The 11,123-nt window shown below is 48.8% G+C and overlaps 1 protein-coding gene across 3 annotated transcripts; it reads right to left on the bottom strand.

Annotated features, from left to right (window-relative positions):
* Positions 1-1,757: 1,757 nt before the first annotated feature.
* Positions 1,758-8,573, bottom strand: PPP1R3E (protein phosphatase 1 regulatory subunit 3E). Of its 3 annotated transcripts, XM_050796455.1 has the most exons (5): positions 7,809-8,573; positions 7,046-7,506; positions 6,415-6,521; positions 5,151-5,291; positions 1,758-4,307 (listed from the first exon to the last, which is right to left on the bottom strand). In XM_050796455.1, exons 1-2 carry the CDS (start codon positions 8,223-8,225, stop codon positions 7,084-7,086), a joined length of 840 nt encoding a protein of 279 aa, XP_050652412.1. In that variant the 5' UTR covers positions 8,226-8,573; the 3' UTR covers positions 1,758-4,307; positions 5,151-5,291; positions 6,415-6,521; positions 7,046-7,083. The 3 variants fall into 3 exon arrangements, with proteins under 3 accessions (XP_050652412.1, XP_050652411.1, XP_050652410.1); XM_050796454.1 differs by lacking the exon at positions 6,415-6,521 and having other exon boundaries at positions 5,151-5,288; XM_050796453.1 differs by lacking the exon at positions 6,415-6,521 and having other exon boundaries at positions 7,809-8,572.
* Between the last annotated feature and the right edge of the window lie 2,550 nt (positions 8,574-11,123).

Here is an 11,123-nt window from a genome sequence, read left to right as displayed (position 1 = left end):
CGACTCTACTAAAAAAAATACAAAAACGGCCGGGAGCGGTGGCTCACGCTTGTAATCCCAGCACTTTGGGAGGCCGAGGCGGGCAGATCACGAGGTCAGGAGATCGAGACCATCCTGGCTAACACGGTGAAACCCCGTCTCTACTAAAAACATAAAAAATTTGCCGGGCGTGGTGGCGGGCGCCTGTAGTCCCAGCTACTCCGGAGGCTGAGGCAGAAGAATGGTGTGAATCCGGGAGGCCGAGCTTGCAGTGAGCCGAGATCGCGCCACTGCACTCCAGCCTGGGCAACAGAGCAGACTCCGTCTCAAACAAACAAACAAACAAACAAACAAAAACTGGGCGTCCGGCGCAGGGGCTCACGCCTGTAATCTCAGCCCTTTGGGAGGCCGATCGGGTGGATCATCTGAGGTCAGGAGTTCGAAACCAGCCTGGCCAACATGGTGAAACCCCCGTCTCCACTAAAAATATAAAAATTAGCCTGGCGTGGTGGCACGCACCTGTAATCCCAGCTACTCTGGAGGCTGAGGCAGGAGAATCGCTGGAACCCAGGAGGCGTAGGTTGCAGTGAGCTGAGATGGCGCCACTGCACTCCAGCCTGGGAGACAGAGCAAGACTCCGTCTCAAACAAACAAACAAATAAGCAACAACAACAAAAATTGGCCAGCCACAGTGGCTCACGCCTGTAATCCTAGCACTCTGGGAGGCCGAGGCGGGCAGATCACTTGAGGTCAGGAGTTCAAGACCAGTCTGTCCAACATAGTGAAGCCCCGTGTCTACTAAAAAAAAAAAAAAAAAAAAAAAAAAATTAGCCGGGTGTGGCAGTGCGTGCCTGTAGTCCCAGATACTCGGGGACTGAGGCAAGGAGAATCGCTTGAACCTGGGGAGGCTGAGGTTGCAGTAAGCCGAGATCGTGCACTGCACTCCAGCCTGGGCGACAGCAAGACTCTGTCTCAGGAAAAAAACCCAAAAAACAACACACACACACTCCCCCCGACCTCCCACAAAAACTGCTCACAAGGTGCGCCCTCTACTGGAGGGTGAAGAAACCTCGTCATTACAGGCCTGGTACTGTGGTACTCCCTGAAATTAGACATTATCAGACATCTACTGAACTGATTCGCAAACTTCCCTTCCAGCATCTGGTGTGAGAAACTGCTCAGGACTTTAAAAGAGATTTGCCCTTCCAGAGTGCAGCTTAGTGGTGCTTTGCAGGAGGCAAGCAAAGCCTATCTGGTTGGCCTTTTGAAGACACCAACCTGTGTGTGTTGTCCATGCCACACGTGTAACACCTATGTCAAAAGACATCCAGTTAGCATGCTGCATGCGTGAAGAATGTACTTAAGAATCCATTATGATCGGGGAAACTTCATTCTCAAAAAAAAAAAAAAAAGTCTCTGCTTCCTGTTATTGGCAGTTCTGAATGTTAGATTTTTTTCCCCCATGGGGTCAAAAGGTACCTAAGTATATGACTGTGAGCAGAATAGGAGACAGAAGTCAGGTATTGTCAGTTTTTCAATTTTCATGTGTGTGTGAATTTTTAATAAAAATGTGGGTGGGGAAGTAAAGCATTAATGCAAGTCAAAATGTTTCAGTGGTTCAACTTTATAATAATTATAAGCAAACTTACTAAATTTTTCTGGACACACGCAAAAAGAAACAAGGTGACCAAGAAATTGAGTCAAGGAGGGAATCTTGCTTCTGAGTCTCTTGCTGCCCTTAGCCCCAAACACACAATACTTCTGAATATCTTATTACATACTTTCTTTTCATATTTCAACTTTATTTAAAATGTGAGGTTTTATGTCCAGAAGGGAGGGCAGTTGCCCATGGAAGTCGAAGTGAGGCACAATACTATTGGGTTGAGGGCCAAGTGCACAGGATTGATTTGGGGAGATTCACATAGGAAATTTTCATTTCCTCCCCAGGTTAGCTATTCAGTGGATGGATTATTCAGTCTTTTTAGCAAGGTCACTGCTCCTTAGCAACATCAACAAAAGTGCCAAAGTTGGGGACACAGAAAATACTGTCATTGTCTTTTGTTTCTCTTTTTCGCCTGGATGGGGAAAGGAATGGAAACTAATAGCAGAAAATGAAACATTTATGATGTTATACCTTGCCATGGAAAATCACGGGTTTGTGTAGAGACCTCTTTCTTTTCTTATTTTTATTTTATACATTTTTTGAGGGTCTCACTGTCACCAGGCTGGAGTGTAGTGGTGTGATCATAGCTCAGTAACCTCCAACTCTTGCGCTCAAACGATCCTTCTGTCTCAGGTTCCCAAATAGCTGGGACTACAGACGTGTGCCACCATGTCTAGCTAATTTTTTAAGTTTTTCTAGAGACAGGGTCCCACTATGTCGCTAAGTCTCAAACTCCTGGGCTCAAGCAACGCTCCTGCCTCAGCCTCCCAAAGTGTTGCGATTACAAGTATGAACCACTACACCCAGCACAGACCTGTTTCTTAGCCTGGGAATGGGATGCGATAAGGAGGCCTGAGTTTAAGTCCCATCTTGAGCTGCACTAACAAATTCTATGACCTGCTAGAGTCGTTTCTCACCTCTGGACCTGTGTTCTCATCTGTAAAGGAGCCTGGAGCCAATGATGTCTGAAGAGAAGCCTTTTCAGGTCTGATTCTGTGACCTGCAAACTGTAAAGACCCCAACAGGCTCCAGAAAAACATAGCAGTTAGAAACAAGGGAATGTAGGTGTTAGATGGAAAACCGAGGAGCTAGGGCTCACAATGAAATGTTTTTCTACATTCACAAAGAAAAACAAACAAAACAGGACGGAAGCTATGGGACAGGTAGGTGTAGGAAGATACCTGCAGTCTGGATGAGAGGAATGGGCAACAGAGCTGGATTGCCTCAAGGACCCAAGCCTATGACCTTGGTAGTGTTTTCTCTTACAGCACTTCCCAGTGCACCGCTGACATGTTATATTCCAAATTGCTCCTGTTCATACAGTCATGAGCCGTCAGAGGAGTTTCCACCATAACGCCTAATGTGTGACACATTAATAGGGTGGCTGAAGATTCCGCTAAACTTCTAGCGTTCCCTGTGTCAGATTAGACTGCACCTGGCTGGGAGAAAGCAGTGGATGCAGCTCTCTCCTAGCACACTCAGCTTTGCTTACTGGGGGTATGAGAAATACAGATGGAAGTTTTGGAAGAGCAGTGCAAGGTGGAAGCATACTGACTAATCTTGGTTGATTTGCAGATGGTGGGGTTTGTGGTAGTGCTGAATCAGCTCAACCCAACGCGAGGGAAAGCCAGGGGGTTGGGAAAATCTCAGTGCTGAAGTCCTGGGAAAGGAGTACACACCAAAGGCATCAGGGCAGGGAATCTCTCCAGAGAGCCACTCAAGAAATATTAGTTTCTTCCCTATTTTACAAGGTTTGGTAGCACTGATAGTTATGTAAAGTCAGGTTCCAAGGAGACACCCATTATTTGTGTGCATAAGAAAGTAGCTCAGCCAGACCCAGCCCTGAGGCAGTGGGGAAACTAACAGCTTACCCAAGCCTTGGGGCAGCTCAATATGGGAATAATCAAGACCAAAATGTTGTTCTATAAAGCTGAGATTGGGGGGAGCGAGCCAGGGTACTTCTCAGAGAGAAAGAGCTTAGGGAACAGGATTATCATTAGCATTCTGCCCACAGAGTTGGCACTTACCCAGTAACATCAGGATTCCTAGAAAAGGCCCAAGCACAGACCCTCTAGCAGGTGTCTCAGTCACGGACCCAACCTAGTGGCAACAGTAGGGGGTTTATCTGTTCAAGGCCAGTGGGGCAAGAGGGAGGGAGGTGGCACACCAACAGGTGTGGAGCGCTGGCTAGGGCCAGGAGACAATTCCAATGTATGGAAAGGCTAGAGTGTAAGTAGGCAGGTGAGGGGGGTCCCGTGCTGATGGGACACTGACACAGGAGACAGCAGCAAACTCCTTTAAGTCACAGATGAAGCTTGGGGGCCCCCCGTCTTCTCCAAGGCAGTCCAGAAGATTGGCAGGATGGGAAGGCAGAGCACAATCAGAAACTATGGTCTTTTCATAGTAAGAGATTATAGCAAGGTTTTTAATTTTGTTTTAAAAGAGGAAAAAAATATAACATCATGGTTACACAGAGGCTCTGGAGATTCCCTGGGTTCACAATCCTACTTCTGCCATTTACTAGCTGTGTGATCTTGAACAAATCACTGAGCTTCTCTGATCCTGTTTCCTCATCTCTAAAATACAGATAATGATAATGTTCTACTCATAGGGTTGTTTTGGGCATGCATGCAAACAAAACAGATTTTATGATCGAGTCATAGTTCTGGAAAGAAAAAAAAACAGATTTTAGCACACAAGTATTAAGTAAATGTGAGCCCTCACTATTGTTAATACAACATGGCAGTGACACACATACATTAGACAAGAGATTATTACAAACTGAGCCTCCACCCAGTCTCCCTATTATCCTCCCGTGGGCTCCTAATTGATGACTAAATAGTGCATTGCTGGGTGGCTTCCAGTAGTTTCTTTCTTCACTTTGCTGCAACTTTGAACTGAAGGTGATCCATGTGGTACATGACATTCTTCCTGTTTTCTTCACAAGGATGATGTTTAAATGGGTATTTGTTTGAGAAATGACTTGGAGGGTTCCTCTCTTTCAGTCATCATTTCTCAAAGACTAAGGTTGTGGACAGGAGGGGCATGGTAACGAGCCCCATATTCTATTCTTTTTTTTTTTTTTTTTTTTTTTGGTACGGAGTCTCACTGTCACCCAGGCTGGAGTGCAGTGGCGCAATCTCAGCTCACTGCAACCTCCATCTCCCCGTTAAAGTGATTCTCCTGCCTCAGCCTCCTGAGTAGCTGGGACTACAGGCATGAGTCACCATGCACGGCTAAGTTTTGTATTTTTAGTAGAGACAGGGTTTCACTATGTTGGCCAGGCTGGTCTTGAACTTCTGACCTCAAATGATCCACCTGCCTCAGCCTCCCAAAGAGCTGGGATTACAGGCGTGATCCATCGCACCCGCCCCCACACTCTATTCTGAATGCATGTATGGGCACATGTGCATGCCCGTCCCCCTTCACTCAGTGATAAGGAAGAAGGGGAACCAGAAATTTCTCTTTGAAAAATTAGTAACAGAAATGGGTGTGGAGAGTTGGTTACCTGGGAGATCCTTGTTCATTTGTAACATCAGAAACTGCTTCTTTTCCTCCTTCTCTCTTCTAGAAGACTGTCAAGGAGCCCGAGTGAGGAAAGTAGACCAACCACAGTCTTGGAGAAAAGAAAATAGGGTTTCCATCCCTTCTGGAGGGAGAAGGAATAACAGAGATGAACAAGAATGAAGAAGGAAACAAATGGAAATAGACAAAATGAAGGTAAATGCCCTGTATGTTAAAAGAAAAAAAGTGATGAGAAGGGAGAGACACAAGGAAAGAAAGAGAGAAGCAAAGAGGTTAGGAATAGGGTAAGAGAAAAGGAAAAGCAGCAACCAGCAGAGGAATCACTCCCCTGTTAAGGTTAACCAGGAGGAGAGACATAAGGCATGAATGTGAGTGGGTATGAGAGTCCAGCTTTCCCACTGTACTTGCTCTGGTTATGGAGCAGACTGCCATCTTCTGGTGCCATTTACTATTCAAGTTGCTTAGGTGTTTTGTTTGTTTTGTTTTTTTACAACCAAGTGGATTGATTGAAATGTTTTGATTCTTCATTTGAAATGTTTCTATTCCACATACCCATTATCTTTTATCCCCACAAAAGCCCCTAACATTGTTTCCTTTAATCTTTTGGGTTCTCAAGCATCATTTTCACCAAAAGAGATGTACCTATCCACAGTTGTCTCAGAGCATGGAGGCTGAAAGTCTGTGAGGGCAAGAGCAAAATGGAGCAGATGATGGGCTGATGGTTGGTTATGGGATGCTTCGTGGGCTCTGGAACATCTGTGCCAAGAACTGGAGGACCCATCCTCGGCCCCAGCCAGACGCTTGGGGTACTATGTATTCTGAACCATAGCACTAGGTTGCAAAATGTGGCTTCTAATCTATACTCTGCCATGTACAGATCACAAAATATCATACAAGGAGCCTTAAAAGATCATCTAACCTAAATCCAGTTTTCCAAGGAAAAAACTGGGGCACAAAGAGGTGAAGTAACTTGCCCAAAGTTATATAGTCAGGGAATTCCTTTTCGGAGACAAAGGAAATCAGAATAGTCATTTTCCTGATTCACCGTCCCTCCACAAACAGTCCATAAAGTGCTTGGAGGTTATTAAAAGGCACTCCAGAAAGGTAAGGTTGGCATTTTCCTGGAAGCCCCTGAGTGTACAACCCCTGAGGCACCACAGTATTTGGCTATAAAAACAGGTCTGGAGTTGCTTTGGCCTCCATTTTAATCCCTAAAGCTGCCTGGAGGCTGGAGCTCTGATGGCTACCTGTCATCACTCCCCAGCCAGTCCGCGGACACTGCAGCCAGGAACTGTCAGAGGTGACAAGGGAATCCCGTCCTAATGCCAAGGACCAAGGAGCAGTGGCCAGGTTCCTGGGATTAAGCAAGGCAATTATGGCTGAGTTAAAGCTAGGATGGGTAGGACGGGGGATCTGAGGTGGAAAAGGTGGGTAAGAAGAGGGAATGCGCCAGCAATCTAAATGACTTCGACTGGGTGGGCTACTTCACATCATACCTCCTCCGTCTCCAAAAGGTTCTTAACCTTCTTCAACTGCCTAAGCCTGATGGACCTCCTCCCTTTCTCCCAGTGCCCACTCACTGAAGGGAAAGCCACCACATCCCCATTCTTTTCCTTTTTTTCTAATCCCTCCGGTGCCGTTTCGGGTCTCCTTCCTCCTACAGTCTGGGTCCCTTTCACTCACATCCAACCAGCTTTTAACACCCGGATCTCCCCGAGCTTCGTTGGTTCCGCCCACTCCCCCGGCCCCCCCGCCCCCACGCCCCTGATTTCCCCACCCTTCTTGCCCTCCCCGGCTTGACTCCCTTGGACTGCTCCCCACCAATCCTGGTCTCTCCTATTCCTCCCCGCCACATCGGGTCCCCCAGCCCCCGGGTGCCTTTGGTGTTTTCAGCCGTCGGCCACAGGCGCCTCGTCTCAGATAAAGTGGATCCAGCCCTGGGGCTCCGGGGCTCCGCCACTGCCCGGGTGCTCGGGCCCACGTAGAGCATAGTCACGGCCGCCGTTGTTGTCCCAGAACTCGTGACCTGTCACACGGTAGCGCAAAGCGAAGAGCAGGGCGCCCCCAATCGGCGGCGCGGGCAGGCGGAAGGCGAAGCGGTCGGCGCGCGGCGGAGGCGGGGCCGGGCCGGCGTAGGCGGCGGGCGCCTCGCGTTGGCTCCGCCAGCCGTCGGCACTCCAGCGCACGCTCACGCGCTTCTCGTAGGCCAGGTCCAGCACGCGCGCGCTCCCGGCCACGCCCATCGGGCCCGCCTCCGCGCGTTCCAGGCAGATGCGCTGCGCCTGCAAGCGGGCGGCGAAGCCGGGCTCGCTGGCCGGCTCCAGGGCGGCGCGCGCCTCCTGGAGGAAAGAAGAAGCGGGAGGAGGGAGTCCAGGGCGGAGAGAGGGGAGAGAGAGGGGGCGGTGTCAGAGCGGGGCACTGGGCCAATCAGAGGCCGACTCCGGCGTCCACGCCCGCAGAGTGCGGCCTCGCTGCCAGGGTGGCCTAGAGCCACTCGCAAATGGTGTACCCCAAAAGGGATGGGCAGGCGCAAGCCCAGGGATGGGATGGAGATGGGTGCTCTTTGGCAAATCCACTCCCACACGCCTGCTGCGGCCGACTGAGGGAGGTCCCCAGGAGGGGAGGTGCCCCCGCCGCCTACCTGGAGGCCGCGGGCGCGGGGCTGGCAGGGCGCGAAGTGGCGGAGGGCGTCCCTCTGCAGTTGGATCTGCACGTGGCGGGGCACCCGGGGCAGCTCACCGGGACGGAAGCGGCGCACGGCAGCCAGCTCCAACCCCAGTGCGTCGGCGAAACGCACTCTCTTGCGGGTGTCTGGGCTACGGCTGCGGGGCGCCCGAGCCCCGCCGCCTCCGGCTGGTGCTGAGCGGGCCCGGCGGCCCCGACTAGGTGCGTGAGCGCGGGATCGTGCCCCGAACCGCGTCCCGCCCTCGCCTGGCTCCTCCTCTGGCTCCTCCTCGAGGCTGGGCCGCTGGCTACGGTAGTAGGCGCGCTCCGTTAGCGCGGCAATAAAGCTCAGGTTGCGGGGAATGTCGGTGCCCGGGGGCCGCTCACGGGACATGGCAGCCCCCTCCCCGGCGGGGCCAGCCCGCAGCGCCACCGCGCTCCCCTCTCTTCCTCTCTCCTGCCTGCACCGCGTCGGCGCAGAAGTCGCTGGGTCCGCTTCTGCAGCCCCTCGCCACTGCGTACTCTCCTTGCAGTCACCTCCAGGATCCTCCACCTCCCGTTGCTTTGCCTCTCCTCTGTGACCACCTTTCCCTCCCTCTGGCCGTCAGCTTCCAGGGTCTTAGACTATCACATCCTGCCTCCTGCTAGCGGTCTGCTCTGAGCGTGCGCTCAACGGCACTCACCCTCCGGTTCCAAGGCCCTCACGGCCCGGTCCCCCCGCCCACAGCCCTCTCACAGGTGGCTCCGTTTGTCTACGCTGCTGCACCGGGGGCGGGGACTCCACCTTTTCGGTCCCGAGTGAGGCCACTCAACCTTTTTAAAAAAACACTCACGGGCCGGACGCGGTGTCTCACCCCTCTAATCCCAGCACTTTGGGAGGCCGAGGTGGGAGGATTGCTTGAAGCCAGGAGTTCAAGACTCAGCCTGGGCTACATAGTGAGACCCCTAATCTCTACAATAATAATAATAATAAAATGTAAAAAGTCCTCAACCTTTCCGGCATAGCATAGGAAAGGTTAACGCTGGGAAGAATAAAATAACCTTTCATTTTCTTGCAGGGGAAGGTTCAAAACGTCCAGCATGTGACTTTATCTTTGGGGTTCACTGTTTTCTGAAACCTAGGCTCCTGGTTTGGGCAGAGGGTGATGGTGGGTGCAAAGAAGAAAAGGTCATGAAAGCTAGGTAGAGTCTTTCAAATAGAAGGTGAGAATGTGGCACCCGAACTGAGAACTGCGGGAAGACCTAGCTTCTAGTGACCTTGAGCAAACACGGCATAACTTCTCTGGTAACTTCTCTGGACTCAGTGTTCGTGTGTGTGTATGTGTGTGTGTGTGTGTGTGTGTGTGATGGAGTCTCACTCTGTCGCCCAGGCTGGAGTGCAGTGTCGTGATCTTGGCTCACTGCAACCTCTGCCTCCCGGGTTCAAGTGATTCTCCTACCTCAGCCTCCTGAGTAACTGGGATTACAGGTGTCTGCCACCATGCCTGCCTAATTTTTGTATTTTTAGTAGACACGGGTTTTCGGCATGTTGGCCAGGCTTGTCTCGAACTCCTGATGTCAGGTGATCTGCCCGCCTTGGCCTCCCAAATTGCTGGGATTACAGGCATGAGCCACCGCACCATACTCTGAACTCAGTGTTCTCGTCTATGAAAAAGTGGTGGAGTTCTGATTTCTAACCCAAGTGTAAGCCCTTTGAGGGCAGGGGCTTTGTCTGATTCATGGTGTTTTAGTATATGGTAGGCATTCAAATTATTGAATGAACAAGCACTCAACATCTCTCTTGGAGTTGGGACTGTGGAATTCCCAACTACTGGGAGCTTCCAAGAAGGACAGACCTGGCTTTTTCCTCTTTTTCTTTCTTTCTTTCTTTCTTTCTTTCTTTCTTTCTTTTTCTTTTTTTTTTTTTTTTACATTAGTGGAAAAAAAAAAGTGAAGTGTTTTTAGTTTTTTTTTTTCTAACTTTCCTACTGATCTTATATAGCACTTAATGTGCTAAGTACTGTTGTAAGGGTTTTGCAAATACTAACCCATGTAATACAACTATCAGATGAATAGAGACTATTATGCCTAGTTTAAAGATGAGAAAATTGAGGTAGGGGAGAGGACTCTTGCCCAGGGTTACATAGTTAATAATTGGGGAGGTGGGATCAGGACCTAAACAGTTTAGCTCTAGAGTCCACGCTCTTATTCACTTGGTTATATAAGATTAAAACATTTAACAATAATAGGTAACATTCTCAGAGTGTTAAAAGAGGGAATCTTAGGGTAGAAATGAAGTCTCTAAATTTAAAGCAGCAGGATAGTTTAACTGTAAAACCACAAGTGACTAAGTTGAAAATAAACATAAGACACATGTTATCTTATTATTATACAACTCATTCCTGTTTACATGTATTCACACTAGTATTGACTGCAGCAATACTACTTAGCTAGGACTCATTTTTAAAGCAATATTGACTTTTTTATTTTATACATATATAGAATGCATGGATGTATTCTCTTCATATCATTATATATGATACAAAATATACAATGTATATATTGTATATATACACAATATAATATGTATATTATATATATGAATTAATGTATAATAAATCATACGTTACTTTGTATTACAAGCAAGCTGACCCAGGAGTTTGAGATCAGCCTGGGCAACATAATGAGATCCCCATCTCTATAAAAAATGAATTTAGCTAAGCATAGTGCAGCACACCTCTAGTCCCAGCTACTGGGGACACTGAGGTAGGAAGATTGCCTGAGCCTAGATGGTGGAAGCTGAAGTCAACACTGATTGTACCACTGCACTCCAGTTTAGGCCGTGGAGTGAGACCCCTGTCTCACAAACAAACAAACAAACCAGGAGTGCAAATGAAGACTTGGAGTAGGTTATTCTCTAAAGGGGGCAAGCTTGCTGGTGGCAGCCAGAATGATCAGGCTAAGAACAAAAAAGAAATAAGATTGGCTGAAAGGATACAGCCATAAAGGAGTGTAATAGGCTGTGTGTTTAGAATAGAGGAGAGAATTGAGTATGGACATGTAAATGGTGTGGATTCAGACTATGAAAACAGTATTGACTATGCGAAGGCAAGAAGTGATCTTGAAGCAATAGTGTCAAAGTTACAGCATGAGATGGGAGTCCTAGCTTCTTGCATATCAGTATATGTCTTTGGGCAAATCACTTAACCTCTCCAAACCTCAATTTCCTCATTCATAGAATGAGGATAAAACAGCATAAGGATTAGTGACAGGATAAAATATACATGTAAAAAAAGCACAGCATCTAATAACT

Source organism: Macaca thibetana, chromosome 7 (genome assembly GCF_024542745.1).
Source record: "Macaca thibetana thibetana isolate TM-01 chromosome 7, ASM2454274v1, whole genome shotgun sequence".
Lineage (NCBI taxonomy): Eukaryota > Metazoa > Chordata > Mammalia > Primates > Cercopithecidae > Macaca > Macaca thibetana.
The sequence above is the reverse complement of the archived record's forward strand: the minus strand, read 5'-3'. Positions and strand labels throughout refer to the sequence as shown.

What these genes read in the sequence shown, in the direction of transcription:
- PPP1R3E (XM_050796455.1), bottom strand. Translation starts at nt 8,225, where the DNA reads ATGTCCCGTGAGCGGCCCCCGGGCACCGACATTCCCCGCAACCTGAGC. An exon ending in CCCGCGCCCGCGGCCTCCAG is followed by an intron (nt 7,507 to 7,808) that starts GTAGGCGGCGGG and finishes TCTTTCCTCCAG; the next exon opens with GAGGCGCGCGCCGCCCTGGA.